The sequence below is a fragment of the Pistacia vera genome, unplaced genomic scaffold (genome assembly GCF_008641045.1).
Source record: "Pistacia vera cultivar Batoury unplaced genomic scaffold, PisVer_v2 Contig1040, whole genome shotgun sequence".
In the NCBI taxonomy this organism is placed as follows: Eukaryota; Viridiplantae; Streptophyta; class Magnoliopsida; order Sapindales; family Anacardiaceae; genus Pistacia; species Pistacia vera.
The window spans coordinates 86,481-102,849 of NW_022195072.1; the positions used below are offsets into that span (position 1 = coordinate 86,481).

The 16,369-nt window shown below is 33.1% G+C and overlaps 1 protein-coding gene across 6 annotated transcripts; it reads left to right on the top strand.

Moving 5' to 3' along the window:
* The first annotated feature begins 9,933 nt into the window (after positions 1 to 9,933).
* On the top strand, positions 9,934 to 13,807 carry LOC116126593 (BEL1-like homeodomain protein 1). Of its 6 annotated transcripts, none has more exons than XM_031412289.1 (6): positions 9,934 to 10,166; positions 10,355 to 10,509; positions 10,684 to 11,684; positions 12,091 to 12,464; positions 12,603 to 12,663; positions 12,803 to 13,807. In XM_031412289.1, the coding sequence occupies exons 3-6, from the start codon at positions 10,851 to 10,853 to the stop codon at positions 13,595 to 13,597; spliced, it is 2,064 nt and encodes a 687-aa protein (XP_031268149.1). In that variant the 5' UTR covers positions 9,934 to 10,166; positions 10,355 to 10,509; positions 10,684 to 10,850; the 3' UTR covers positions 13,598 to 13,807. The 6 variants fall into 6 exon arrangements, with proteins under 6 accessions (XP_031268149.1, XP_031268158.1, XP_031268153.1 ...); XM_031412298.1 differs by having other exon boundaries at positions 10,363 to 10,509; XM_031412293.1 differs by having other exon boundaries at positions 9,934 to 10,509; positions 10,803 to 11,684.
* Positions 13,808 to 16,369: the final 2,562 nt, after the last annotated feature.

Here is a 16,369-nt window from a genome sequence, read left to right on the forward strand (position 1 = left end):
TGGATACCAGAAGTACACTCTTAGCTTAGAGTGGGAGCGATCCGCATTGCAACAAGGAGCCTTAAACGCAGGTATAATTTTGGATTTTTACTTCTTATACAAACAACGTAAATCTGGTATAAGTTCCTTGGCATCTATGTTGTTGTGTGTGGGGGTTTATTTTGGTTTTTCGCTGCCCACTAGTGACTGACAATGGATTGAGTTGACCCGGTATGGGTCGGCTCAACTAGGCGTGCTGTAGTAGTTAGATCCAAGTTGACATGGGATTGGCTTGTTAAGGTTCCATGATCCAAGGTTGTGAATAGTTATCTTCGATGAATAGGAAAGCGAAAGGAAGAGGCGTGTGTTGCTGACTCATTGTCCTATCGGGGGAATAGAATTAGTTTACCTTATCCTGAAGGGCTTGGTTCTCTACAATGGTTGCGGCATTGTGTGCTTCTAAGGTTTGGTATTTGTTGTTGCTCTCTTGCACAAGTGTGGTGAGAGCGGCGATCTGAGCCGCAACATCAGGTGAGAGGTTTTAGTGGTTCCAATCGTGATGGCTGAGTGGAGGGAGTTAGAGCGAATGGAGTAGGTCATTGGGAGTCGAAAGATTGTCAAGGCCCCATGGTGGGTGCCAAACCGTAGACAGTAAAATCTATGGTTGATTCAGAAGGGACAAATCTTGTGTGAAGCGAGCCACTGATAATCAGATGGACTTGCACAAAGAGAAAGCACAAACGTGAAGGCTTTGGTGACACCGGTGTGATGTTAGTTGTAGGCACTTCGACACTTAAGTCAACATAGTTGAAGGTATTTAATGAAGGATGAGAGTAGGAAAAGGTTTATTGTAATGCTACTAGGGCTAAACTAACACAAAGTGGCCAGTGCATAGCTTTGTGGTGGTTGAAGGTGGTAAAGTTAGTCGGAACTAAGCCTTATGGCGAAGAAAACAGAGATTCTTGGAAGCAAGAATTTAGGAGATAAAGCTATGGGTGATTTCTGAATGCATTATAAGAAGGTTGGCCTCTGTTTATATAGTGAACTCAAGACGTTGGAGTCCTAGTAGAACTCTGAGTCCTACTTGATATAGGAGTTATAATTATGAAGGAAATCTTATGAGTTGCCTTTATCGAATTAAGATTACCAATTCCAATAAAATCTTGGATCTTGACTAAAGTGGAAAGTGAATATGATTCTAATTCCTATTTTGGGACAAATGTGAGGTAATGGGCTAGACCCTGATTTAGCTTAACTTGTAGGAATGCTCAACTCATGGAACGGTCAATCCATAATATGGATTTAAGCGTAGGCCTAATCGAAATTAGGATAAGGTATTAGGTCGTAACATGATTATTTCGTTATTGAGTCTCATCAAGCCTAATACGATTTTTGGCCCATACGTTAACATAGTTTATATATATATTCTTGAATGTAACTAGTAAGAAGTGTTTACTTTGTATATAAGAAATTTCCTCATAATATATATTAAATTAAATTAAAAATCATTGCATTGTGTGACATATAAATTTATGAATAAATAATCTGGATTGTTTAGCTTGATGTAATTATTATGATCCATAAGAGTTCACCAGCGAATCTTTTTTTTCTTGAGAGAACTAATCAAGTTCACCAATATAAATTATCATTTGTCAATATGGAAAAAAATAATGAATGAAACACAATTCATACTTTATAAATAATTTTAATATACAATTTTTTTTATAATAGATTTTCTTTTTTATTGCTAGTCCAACAATTAGATGAAAAAAACGAATACTAGATTGAATTGGGATTAGAATTTTCTTCAGTCGTGACTTGTATTATATATTATATTAACCCTTAAATTTAATATATGACACGAATTTGTAAGATTTATATAAGTTAACCACTTAGTTAATGCGTTCGTCCAAATGATCAATAATATTTTTCTAATTAAATCAAGAGTTGGGCTCAATATTCATAGATTTGATCCATTAGGTTCTCATAAATTTGATCTTGATATATTCATATTGATAATTAGTGAAGCATAAAATAATTTTATTGACAACTTTTTAGATACACCAAAATACTTATAAAGATCTTACTAATTTTTTTGTTCCATGCCTTCTCGAAAGATTTGAAATATCCATATGCAATTTTCTAGTAGTTTTTCTATCCACATTAATGTAATATTTTTGTAATTTTTAATATAAAGGAACTTATTGGATTCTCATTAATAAAATCTCTCTTCATGTTAACAAAAACCAAGTGATTATAGAAATTATTAAGCATTTTAAAAAGATAAATAAGTCTATATAAATGTCAAATTATTGTATTGAAAGAAAACCTCACAAATGGTTTCATTGGTTGCTGCATTGACCAACTGCCAACAGGCAACAGGGACTCACTCAAAAGCTAAAACCAAAACCAAATTGATTGGATAGTGGGCCCCGCTACCGACAAAATCTTGTAGGGACATCTTACGCGAAGGTGCTCTCAATCCGACACGTATAAGAAAGCAGTACATTATGGGACCCAGAATGACGAGCATTTGACGCAAGTACAGATGCCATCATGAACACATCATGGGACCCACAAGTTGGTGCACTAATCCAATGAGTTTGTGTTTAAAAGGCTACGGGACCCAGATGTGTTGGCTAATAACTTTTGATTAGTGCTTATAATTACGTGGCTGTTTACGGATCACTCGTCTAAGGATAAGGTGTAGATTTGATCGTGTAAGTCTCTAAAAATATTTAAATAAATTATTAATTTTCTTATTTTTTCTTAATACGTTTTATTTACAGGTGGACCAATTGTTTGAAAGTAAGAATATTGACTTCGTGTTTGATAGAAGATTAGGTATATCTATTGACTTCATCCATTTTAAAAAGACTTGGAGCATAAATGAAAATGAAAATGAATTTATAGTAGAAAGGAGCAGAAGAAAACTTGTTAGTTCATTGGAGATATGGATGAAAAAAGGTATTATAAGTTTATTTATTTATGTCTCAAAAAGTGACAGACCAAATAATAAAAATGAAACATGTGTGAATAATCTATTCAGAATGATGGATTGAAAGAAATATATTTAAGATTATATAATTCTTAGAAAAACTTTAAATGCTTTTGACTATAGTAAATGAAATTAGGTTTTGTTTAAATACTTGTATCGCAAGAGTCCAAGCATTGAAGCCGGGAATGAAAGTAAGAGTTTTTTAACTGAAATTTCTAATCATCATGAAGAACTTGATTATGGTAGCCTTAGCATGTAGTGTTAGTTTAATATATAAATTATTTTTTATTGATATAACTATAATAACTGAAGTTAGACTTGCCCTATAAAACCCTACTAAATATATGGCTTATATATATATACAGAAACCTTATTCTTGATTTATTAAAAATAGTCTATTATTCGGAAGATTGAATAAATAGTCTATAAGATATTCCTCTCTAATCTGTGCTGCAAAAAATACATGATAGCACTATATGTATGATTATCAATTCAATCTAAGCCAATAATTAGTAAGAGTCATGTATAGCAAAATTAAGAAACTTTAATAGAAATTAAGGTACATATTTATGCATGATTCAGAATGTTTCTATTTTCCTCAAAATTATTATCTACATAAAATAAAATATTAACTTCTATATATATTAAGCGTTAGAGATTAATAATTAGGCGTGGAATCTTTATTTATGATACCAGCTTTGTATGACGTATTCTTACTAGTAACTGTCATGACGATCTTGAAGTAAACTCGAATCACAAAGGTCTTCAAAAATAACCTTGGAAATAAGGAATATAAGAAGAATTTCTTTGGCAGATCTATAACGAATGGGTGCTGTAGAAAGTGATAAAAAATTATCTTGGAAAGCCGAGTCTTTTGGTCACAACTGTATATCACTAACGTCATGAAAACACTGAAAAAAATAAGTCTGTTATGTGGAGAAGTTTTGATACAACCAACAAAAAACACATGTCATCCATAGCAGAGAAAATAGCTTTAGGTAGGACAAATTAATAATAACGATTTCAGATGAAAATGAAAGAAAAGAAATATCAAACTGGACTTATTACCGTAATTTACATTGAATTTTTCTCTATTTAGGTAAAAATTTAATTTACATGTTAATAAATTTATATACAAATGATATAACGTATCTGTTATTCTTATACATTTCTTCTATACAAAAATACCGATGGGCATTATTAGAATGAATGACTTGAAAGAAAAGACGTAATGGAGGAGATTGTGAGGGTGGTAGTGGACGGCCATTATATGTGATTAAAAAAAAAAAAAGAGGAAGGAGGGAATATATAATTAAGTGGGCATGGATATTAATGGGTTATTCTACTGAGTGAGATGAGGAGTAGTGTTTTATTTGTAGAGAAAGAGGGCCCTATTTATTTGGAGAAAAACCAAACAAAACCATGCTTGCGTGTTTAACGGGGCTTTCGGTGAGAAAATGACATATTGTATAGACCCACATTTTGTTGCTAATGAATGAGTTTGCGGGAGTATCCAACTTCGTCATGGACCAATGTAGATCACACCTCCTACCTCTCTTGTTTTCCTTTATTAGTTGGTTTCAAGTCACTTATCACACCTCAATCACCTATTTATGCCTGGTGGGTTAAAAATAAAGCAGAATATGTATTTCCCCCTTCCTTACCAAGCAACCATAATAGTACTTTCTAATTTACCCTACTAATTATTATCTGCGGTTCGTGCCCCCCTCATCATGGGTAATAAATTATGACCAATAAATTGTATCTAACTGTTTTCCTTGGCGGAAGCTCTAATTTTGAATTCGGGCTTGAGAATCAAGTGCGATGTTTTTTGGGGTTATGAAAAAATAATAATAAAACTAGAAAGTTGATGACTGATGAGATCCCCAAACTACAAAATGGTAGGAAGAAAAAAGCAACTTTAATTCTTTATTTAGATTTGTTAAATTACATAAGGCATAAAAATAATTTCGTTTGTTTGATATATATGTCATACATGTTACTTGTCTATGATAATTATAGATATCTAATATTAATCCAAAAACTTGTACCCAATAAAAAATAGGTTGTGGTTACCTAAACAGAAAGGTACGTTTACTTTGCAATTATATTAAAAGGAAAAAGAAAAACTAAACATGTTTAGAGCACAGTGTTTGTGACATGATTATTCAAAATAAAGTGAAATAGGGCAAATCCATGCCAGCTTCAATTCCAATTCCAAGGCATATTATAAATCAAAGAGATGCATGGCATAAGCGATAAATTCATTGAAATAGGGATAATCCACTTGAGGGGTCACCTTCATCTTAATGGATGTGAAAAGGCAAGCGATGCGATCGATAATACAACTTTGATGGGCCTCCAATTGTTCTATAGATTAATTGACTTTAGGTACTTTTGTGGACCATGGTTAACCATGATATTTTAGCCACCATGCAAAAGCAAGTTATTGCATTGGTTGGATAAGGGTTTGAGTCACATCCATTATAGTGACATTTCGAAGATAGACACTCTCTAGCTAGTTTTAAAAGATAAGAAAGCTAGTGATAGCTCTTACCATAATCAATAGTAAATTCTTTAAAAGTAGCTTCTTTTAAACAAAAGATAAGAAACCACATTCCCTATAATGATCAATAAAGTTCTTTTTAGGTGAATTCATATTTTTAGTGACACCATGATTACTTCAAATATTATTCTTGCTCTCATACAAAGTCAATAATCGATGTAAACTTTTGAAATTTCTACCATATATGCTTGCACCAACTGGTTTCACCATTATGTTAGGCCTTTAGATGATTAGTAATTTTTTTTTAATTAATCTAAAACATTTTTCATTCATGGTGGTCTTAATTTTTTAATATTATATTTTTCCCGTGTTGTACTATACAGGGACAGACCCAGAAATTAATTTTAAAGGAGATAAACTTAAAATAATATAATATAAAATAAAGAAAAATAAACAAATGGGGTCAAATCTAGAAATATAACCAATATAGAGTGATCAAAGCAAATTAATGAAAATTGCTACATGACTTGTCTATTTCAATAAATTTATCTACATGTATTTATTTACAATTTGTTCTTAATCATAGATAATTTAATTGCCAAGCATATTGGAAAACATAGACAATAGCCAAAACAGCGTGCATCTCAAGTCTGTGTAAAAATTAATTGGCAATTATAAATTAAATTATTAATAGGCGCATCTAATCATATGTAATAGAAATATTATTAGAAGTGAGAGTGATAGTGCAATTTAATTAATTTATCTAAACTAGCCAAAGTACAAAAGAGTCTTGGTACCCATCATCGCTATATGTCTAGATTTAGCAGTTACATGTATAAATTAATCAATAGAGTTGATACCTTTTAGTCCCTCCTTTCAATCAATTTCCTTCATCCCTTTTTCATTAGTTAGTTGATAAGATGGCTGTTTTAACATAAGATATAATAATAATAGTTAATATAAGTGAAAGCACACACTTGTCATCCCAGTTTTAAGTTTAATCCAACCCCCACTTATATCTATTTTCCTTTATTCCAATTGAATTTATCCACCATTTGCTTTTCCATGCAATAACTTGTTCCTCAGTATATGTAGTTTAAAATCTTTGTACCTCCTGATGGTTGGCAACAACGTTTGGTAGGGTCGGGTATCAGGGGCGGAGCCAGAAATACTTTGCCGGTGGGGTCGGAATATAACGAGTAAATGACAAGCCAGAAAGTAATTATGAAGTAACACTTACGGGTTTAAATCATGTTAATTTATAAGATAAAATTTAAGTTTAAGATTGTTTATTTTATTTTTATCTATTTTATAATAATCAACTATTATTCCAATACTTCTCAAGAGTATTATAATTATAAATTATTTTATTTTATTTTTCATTTGAGAAAAATGTTTTACAATTTTTGGGAAAGGGCTTGGGTGGGTTTTGCCTCCTTCATGCTGGGATTACTGCCTTGCCTAGAAAATTGCCAACCCTATGCCTTGTCTAAAATCCATCTATTTGCATAATTTAATATAATTATATAAACCCTATATTTTAGAAAACAAAATTCATTAAGAAATTAACAACAAATTAAATTTCTATTTCTGTAAATAAAATAAATTAATATCTATAGCAATTAGCAGTTTAAGCAATTACATGACTTTTGATTAAACTTTTAGATTATGAAGAGTCAAGAGTTGCATGGGAGAGTCTTTGTCTGTCTATTATCTTTGTGGAAAAATTCAGTACAAGAATCTTCATTAATTAAGGCCAGCCACTGAAGTATGAAAACCTAATGGCCATATAATAAGTCAAGAAAATTAAATGTGAGAGTTAACTTAGGGTTAAAACTGCAACAAGTCATTAAAGGGTTCAAATTGGTTGAAGTTTTCGCACTCTGATTAAACTTCTATTTCAAGCTCAGCATTTCTTGTATGTCTTAAAAAATCTAATAACATGAGAAAATCGTGTTCTAGTCTGATGTCATCATTTTTACAAATTTAATTTGAAATTGTGTGTGTGTTTTTTTTAAATAGCATATGCAATGAAAGTAGGCCAAGTGGTTGGTTTTAAAATTCATAAAGCATAGTTGATTGAATAAAAATAAAAATAAAACCAATTGAATTTGAATTTGAAAAAGGAAAACATTGTTTAGTTTACATTAATCAATAATATTAAAAATAGAAGTTTTATGTACACAAAAAGTTTTTTATCTTATTACATAATAATGACTCTGTTTACAAATCTGGTTTATGCGTACTCTCCTAAGTAATTAATTATAGCAAAATAGGGATATATATTTAATAATAAACACTTTTCTCGTTTCATCAGATTCTTTTTCTTTTATTATTATTTGAAGCAATTTTTGGTTTGATTAAAAACACAAACAAAAATTATTACTCAACTGGCTTATTGATGTCAAATCAGATCTAACGTCAGTCTCAGGATTAAATAAAAATATTTAGTAAAATATATCAAGTCTACGTGTCAGATTTTTCTCCCTATTTTTTATTTTATTTTTTTATTCTAACATTATATGGTCAATCCTTGCCCAGTGCCACTAAAGAAAACAAATTGCTGTAGCTTTAAACACTCCACCTGTATTATTTACTACCAATAAAAAAACAAATATCTTAGGAAACAATTCAAGTTCAACAATGACGCGTTTCTCTACAAGTGTGTCGTATACTTCGGCAGTGTATATTTATAGGTAATTTTCGACCATACTAGAAAATTTATCGCAGTAATTTTTTTTTCTTGAAACATAAAAAATAAAAAAATTTCAAACTTTATTAGTAGCAAGTGCTTATCTTAAGACTTATGATAAAACCAAAAAATCCAACCAATTACATATATATAATTACTTAATATTGTTGGAATCTAACATCGACTAAACACTCTCAAGCATACTGGTTTATAAGTGAGGGTAATCCTTCTATTTAATAATGTCTTATTGAGTGAGGAGTCAGACTTAGTTCAAATTCTATCAAAACTTTATTGGGTAAGGAGTTAGACCCATTTCAAATTCTATCATGGTGTCAAAGTGAAGTCTTCTTCAAATTTTATCATAGTACCAAAGCTAGACTCAGTTAAGCTGAATGTTTGACCAGCGGGTGAGAGAGGAGTTAGAGTCAGCAACTACCTTCATCAATAGACATGACCCAACATATGGGATTGACCGTGAGGGAGAGTATTGGAGTCTCACATCGACTAGGCCGTGAGGGGCAGTGTTGGTCCCACACCGACTAGGCATGACCTTGACCGTGAGGGGGAGTATCCTCCATCAACAGACATGACCCAACATATGAACTTGATTATGAGGGGAGTGTTGGAGTCTCACACAGACTAGATATGCTCAAACCTATTAGTTTAAGATCTTATTGGGTGAAAAGTCATGCCACCTCAAATTCTATCCAATATACTTCAAAAGTGAATAAGACAAACAATATTGTCCATCAATTACGCATGAAACATCTAGCCAGCCGATCTAATAAGGTCATTGTAGATTTTGTTTTCTTCATTTTCTGGCTCTGGGTTCTTCAGCAATCCTTCTCAGGTAAAGAATTAATGAATTAAGATAGCTAAGCCTTGTCACTTAAATACGTTCATATCTACACCTACGAATTCTTAAATACAAACAAAATTGGTGTAAGTGTTCTGATTTTCATTTTTTAAATTTAGACCTTATTCCTGATGACAAAATTATTGTAGAAAACAAAATTCTAACCCCTTATCTTACATTAGGAATATAAAACTTTATCACTTTTTTGTACACAATATCTTAGAGAATAAAATTAAGTTATCATAATAAATGAATAATTTATATTCAATAAAATAATTTTTCATATAATCCTTCAATTATAACAAAGTTCAAACATTGAGTTTACTTTTACGTGTGGGTAGGTTACTATTCAACGCGTACATGAAAACAAATACAATAATACTATACTTACAAAGAAATCTTACAAAGAAATCTTACAAAGATTTATGTACAAAGTGAGGTGGTAAAAAATAAATAGAAGATTGAAACAAAAAGTCAAGCTCATTAAATTCATTTTTTCATTCATATTTTACCACATCACTTTGTATGAAGATCTTTGTAAAATTTCTTTGTAAATATAATATTACTCAAACAAATTATAAAGCGGCAGTTTTGAGTTTTCATGATAAAATAAAAGATAGAAATAAAAAAAGTGGTGTGAATGACAATGATAAATGATTGCATGTTAAATTGTAAGTTTTTAATATTTTATCTAGGAAACAACTTTTTGGATTATGGTATTTTTGGTGTTTAGAGTGCTTTATCTTCCAACTCTCGCATCCAACCACATAAATTAAAATAAAAGAAGATAATAAACAATAGTAATAAGAAAACAAAATAATGAGAAAAAAGTAGATGCAAGACAAAGAGATATTTATATAAAGTTGTAAAAGCCAAGGGCCTTCGCCAACCTCTCTCTCTCTTCTTACTCTCGATTATTAAGCCTTTGGTGGAATTAGACGTTTCCTCGTTTATTATCAGCTGTCCCACATTCCATTGCAGTTTTTTAAGTTTTTTTTTTTACACCTCCATCTTTTTCTTTGCTATTTAATTATTTTATAAACTGTTCCTTATCAAACGTGCCTACATCAAATCATTTGAAAATGAGGCTCAAGTCACTGGAATTTTCTAGTTTTCTATCCATCATCGATCGCAGGTACTAACCTCTGAATGTACAGTGTGAAAAAAGATATCTCCTTGTATAGAAATACTATTTGTTATTTTGAGCAGTCAATTTTATTTTCTTTTCTACTATGAAAATAAATAATATGTAATCGTACTCTTTAATCCTGCGGCTTTCTGTTTCTCTTTCCCTTTTATATATTATCATTTTCATTTTGAAAGAATGGCAGAAATCGATTCTGACAAGATCAACAGCAGCAACCCACAAGTATAAAAAGATCTCTTCCAATATGATAGATGGACAGTTTAGATAGATACATGCCTTCAGATGTCTTGCCTCTTCATATGCTTTAACTATAATTGGACTCTTATGTATGGTACTCTTTCTTTATGCCTCTCTCTGCAACATCCTTTGTACCTTCCTTTATCCATTGTCTGTCTTCGTTTCTATCATTTATAAATATTATATATATATATATATATATATATATAAATGATCCTCAACTCATCATCTTTAATGGGTTTGTTGTCTTTCTCTACTTTTTCTCCAGGTTAATTATGATATTAAGCATCCAAATGGGCTGCTACTAACTGCAATTAATAATTAATCTAGAATTTATACATGTGAAGAGAGAGGTTTTATGCATATCTGAGTCTGACAAATATTTAGTTTTTTCAGTTTCTGTATGATTAAAGCAAAGATTTGGCTGTCGAATCAATGGCAACGTACTTTCATGGTAACCCAGAAATCCAAGCTTCTGATGGGATGCAAACCCTCTATCTTATGAACCCAAACTACGTACCCTACTCTGACACAACAATCCTCCTCAACCCAGCCGGCAACGCGCTAAACCCTTCTAACGTATCCCACGCACCGCCATCCAACAACCATCAACTTCCCCTTGTCGGTGTATCACTCCCTTCACCATCTCCCCACCTCTCTCAAACCAATTCTGAGGATGTCAACGACCGTTCATCTTTTCATGGCATCTTCTCTGGTGTCCACCCCGACTTATGGGCTTCGATCGAACAGAATTCAGCCCCTAACCACCCACAGATTGTCACTTTGGCCGCTCCAGGCGATGGTAGTCAAGTGGAGTTGCGGCGACCGGTGGCTTCTTCGTGCAGGCAAGGGTTGTCACTGAGCCTCTCTTCACAGCAAGGAGTTTATAATAGGCCAATAAATGTTGAAGTTGACATGCAAGGTCGAGGACAAGTTGGTCTAACGATGGTATCTGTGAATTCTCCATCTTCGGTTTCTGTTGTTTCGAATGGGATTTCAAGTACGCCAAGTGTTGTTTTGGGGTCTAAGTACTTGAAGGCTGCGCAAGAGCTTCTTGATGAAGTTGTTAATGTTGGGAATATGATGTCTTACTCACCAAAAGCGAGCAAAGAAAAGATGAAGTTAAGTAAAGAAACGACGGTTGTAACTGGAGAAGGGTCGTCGAATGGTAGTGAAAGTAGTAGTGCTAAGATTGCAGCTGAGTTAACAACAGCACAAAGACAAGAGCTTCAAATAAAGAAGGGAAAACTTGTTAGCATGCTTGATGAGGTACTTATATATATAACTTACATATCTAGATTCGATCTGTTGATCAATTCTTAAAATTATTAATGGATAATTCTGTGAAATGGCATGTTCTTTGAGAAAAAGAAATTTATAATGGGAATTGGGTTTCTCTCAAATGATTTGGATTTGAATTTCTGCATAGGAATGTCATGTCCTTAAAAGAATACAATTTTATTGAGATGTCTTCTCCACAAATCAGAGGAAGAAAAGAAAGTTCTTAATTGAAATATATATATAGATACAATATTATAAGATAGAGCAGGATTTGTTATATTAGTAAAACAAATTATTCCGAAGTACAAACTTAAAATAGTCGAACTCTCTATAAGAGTACTAACTATAGAGATACAAATGCACATAAACTAATTTTGCGTCCTTGTCATTGAAGGTTGAGCAACGATACAGGCAGTACCACCTCCAAATGCAATTAGCAGTGTCCTCATTCGAGCAGACGGCAGGTTTTGGTTCAGCAAAATCCTACACTTCTCTGGCTTTGCGGACAATCTCAAAGCAATTCCGGTGTCTTAAAGATGCAATTTCTGGACAAATCAAAGCCACAAGGAAGAAATTAGGTGAAGAAGATTTCTTAGGAGCAAAGTTTGAGAGCTTGAGACTCAAATATGTTGATCATCAAATTCGACAACAACGAGTTCTACAACAGTTAGGAATGATGCAGCATAATGCTTGGAGACCTCAGAGAGGGTTGCCTGAACGAGCCGTTTCAGTTCTTCGTGCTTGGCTCTTTGAACACTTCCTTCACCCGTAAGCTCTCTCAGTATTACATTATCATATACGGCAATGGAAGACCCTCCTTTAGTTCTGTATATTTACTTTCTTTGGAATATATATCATTTATAATTTTCCTTTTTTTTTTCTTTTTTGCGTGTGTGTGTGTGAAAGGTATCCTAAGGATTCAGATAAAGTCATTCTCGCAAAGCAAACAGGGCTTACCAGGAGCCAGGTGTGTGCATGCAGTGATTTACACATTGTTTTCCAGTTTGCGTTCAGTTTGCGTTCAGTTTGTGTTTCTATTTTTTTCTTTCCTTTTTTCAATCTGTGAAAACACCAATTAATATACGATTATAAAATATGAAATGCAGGTGTCTAATTGGTTTATAAATGCTCGAGTTCGCCTCTGGAAGCCAATGGTAGAAGAAATGTACTTGGAGGAAATGAAGGAACAAGAACAAAATGGTTTTGAGCAGAATGCAAGCAGAACCAAGCAGAAGGAGTCATTTAAACTGGAGCAAGTAAAAGCATTTCAAGATAAAGCAAAAAAATCAACCAACCAAAATGCTTCTCCTACTAAACTTTCAAACTCAACAATATCGGCGTCCCCCGTGGGAGGAACCCTTCACCCACAAACTGGATTCAATCTCATTGGATCATCTGACCTTGAAGGGGTTGTTCAAAGAAATGCAAAGAGACCAAGGAGTAGTCCTCATGACATGAATAACTCAATCGAAATGGAATTGAAACAAGGTAACCCAAGCAGGTATATAATTGGGAACAAATTTGGTGGTGAAAGGCTGAGCAAGGATGGGTACTCGTTAATAACAAGCACCACCAACCATGGCGGTGGACTTGGAGCTTATACAATGGGAGAGATGGAAAGGTTTAATCCAGATCAACTGGCTCCAAGATTTCATGGAAATGGTGTTTCACTCACTCTTGGCCTTCCCCATGGTGAAAACCTTTCTGTGTCAGGAAACCAACAAAATCTACTCTCCAATATTCAGTTGGGAAGAGGGCTCGAATTAGGAACAAGCGAACCTGATAATTTCTGTGGCATTAACTCACCACAACCTTCTCATTCGAATGCCGGTTTTGAAAACATTGATATTCAAAACAGAAAGAGGTTTTCTGCCCAAATGTTGCCAGATTTTGTGACCTAAAGGTTTCCATGCAGAGCGTCAACTTTCAACCTATATTTTAGCGTATCTCTCCTTTCAGTTTTTACATGCTGCACGGTAATTATATTTATGTTAAATGACTACTCAAATACAGGCCAAGATTATAGAAAAGATTTGGAGGATTCGTCTTCCCAAGTTCTGATAATTTTTAGGCTGCAGGCTGGCACGAGTGTAGGAGAAGGATGCTTTGAGAGTAAAGAAAGACAAACAGTAGTTTAGGTTTATACTTACTGAAGTATTTACATATATATAACTTAGTGGGCAAGTTTCATTAGAAGGTTGATATTATATATTTTAGTGATATCTTGTGGAATAGATTGTTTGAAGCATTCTAGGAATATAAAAATTCAGCAAGTACAAATATATATTTCGTAGAAGTAACGTACGGTTGATTTGATTTGTGTAACTGGTTATTTATACATGAACTGATTGTTTATATGCGCATTTATATACATACATGACAGATGAAGGAATCATTGAATCGAAAGTTATTCGGGTTAGAAGGGCTTAAATTACATAAATTTGAGAATGAGATAACGATGAAGAAAAATGATACAATAAAATCTTAGAGAATTCATATCTTTACTTTAAGAGTTTCCTAATGTGTCGTTTGTTAAAATCAAAAGTAGAGATAAAATATAAACGATTTGCTGAATAATATTTTATATTCATTCAATGGAAATGGTACAATTATATACACAAGTTGGTATTCTAAAACAGGAAAATAAATATCTTACAATATTCTACCTAGTCTAAAGTAGGGAGGTAAATATATTACAAATAATGATACTGATCACAAGAATATTTCTTAAACCCCCCTCAAGTTGACTGTGAATACCATGAAGTCCCAACTTGCCACTTAAGCGATGGAACTGCTCACTTTCCAAAGGTTTGGTGAAGATATTCGCAATTTGTGAACGTGATGGGACTTATGAAGTTGCTATTACTCCAGCTTGTATTTTCTCTCATCCAATGTGACAATCTATTTCAATATGTTTTGTGCCTTCGTGAAAAACATAATTTTGGCAATCTGAATGGTCCCTTGGTTCTCACAAAACAAAGAGGCCGACAGATTTTGTGTTGCTTTGAGATCTTGCAAGATATATCATGTCCACGTAATTTCCAAACACGTCGCAACCATAGCTTAATACCCTGCTTCAGCGGAAGACTGAGCCACATTGGTTTGTTTCTTTGATTTTTAGGAAATTATGGAATTTTATAAAAAGACACTAAATCCTGAAATAGAACGTCGGGGTCATTGTACAACCAACCTAATCTAAATCATAGTAAACCCTTAATGTGAGATCATTACAAGAAGGAAATAATAATCAATAACCAGGATTACCCTTAATAAATCGTAAAACTCTCAAGGCAGCTTCCCAATGTGGTTTTCGTAGAATTTGCATGAATTGACTTAGAATATGTATAGAATATACTATATCCGACCTTGTCACTATGAGGTAAATCAATCACCCTACCAACCTTCTATATTTGATGAGACCCTGCAATAAATCGCCATCCTTAGGATTTAATTTTAAATCGCTTTTTCGTTGTTGCTTATCACAATAATGTCATCCACATAAATACGCACTATAGTAAATGATCTCCCTAAGGATTTGGTGAATGAGGAGCAATCGGCCTTTTGATTGAGTGAAACCTGCTTTTTGAATGACATGAAGAAAGACATTTTGAACATCCATTTGATGGAGGATGTAATATACTATATAGCTAGTAATTCTTTGAGAAATATAAGATAAAATTCACTAAATAACTTTTATAAACATATATACATAATATGAAATCCGAAAATTCTAATTTTAATTCATATAAATATATACACAAAATACTGATATACTTTAGTAAGCACAAAGTAATCTTAAACAGTGCCGCCAAACTCCTCCACTTCTTGACGTCCCACCCAGTCGTAAATCATCTAGTACCTACAAAACAGTAAAATAACGGAGTGAGCACTAATTGCTCAGTAAGTAAACCAAACTGCACGACTGTTCTTCCTCCGTTACTCATCTTTTGATTTTTCCTTTTCTCACTTTATTCTTTGATAATATTCTTCATTCTTTTATGATATTGTGCATTCTTTTCTGATACTCCGATTTGCTACTTATCAACGTGCAAAGACAATGAATAAAATTGTACATCGTCGAGCACATAAGAAATGCTGAATCATGTAAGTAGCATAATACATACGCAGAATAATAAACTTTCTTGAGAAAAGAACTTTCTTTTCTTTTCTGTTTTTGTTTTTGTTTCTCTTATGTTGTATCTCTTTCTTTTCTTCTCTATTTCTCTTTCTTTTCTTTCTTCTTTTTGGTTTGCTGATCGGACTAGGTTGATGCATGGATTTGGAACCCTGGCCATGTGAGTGGGTATAGTCCTCATTTACATGCGCTACTGACGAACTGTACAAGTACTATATCTCTCTACTGTGGCCACTTGCTCATGGTGGCGTGCATGTAGGTATGCTCTACTGGGTACAGTCCTCATCCACATACACTACTCACGGACTGCACAAATACTGTATCTCTCTGCTGATGCCGTTTGCTCGTGGCGGCATGCATATGGGCATCTCTGTCACTCACGGGTTCCCTATCGCAAAAACCTTATAATAGCATGTTGTAGAAATAGAATAGAAATAAATACTATGCACATTTCAATATGAATTTCCAAGCTACGAAAATTCTACACTTGCATTCTTTAGTAAATGAGAAAATACACATACTTGCATGCTAGCTTAAA

Bases quoted from the DNA above. Each gene is read 5' to 3' on its own strand.
- LOC116126593 (XM_031412293.1), top strand. From the start codon at position 10,851: ATGGCAACGTACTTTCATGGTAACCCAGAAATCCAAGCTTCTGATGGG. The intron at 11,685-12,090 runs GTACTTATATAT...TTGTCATTGAAG, and splicing joins TTGTTAGCATGCTTGATGAG to GTTGAGCAACGATACAGGCA. The intron at 12,465-12,602 runs GTAAGCTCTCTC...TGTGTGTGAAAG, and splicing joins TTTGAACACTTCCTTCACCC to GTATCCTAAGGATTCAGATA.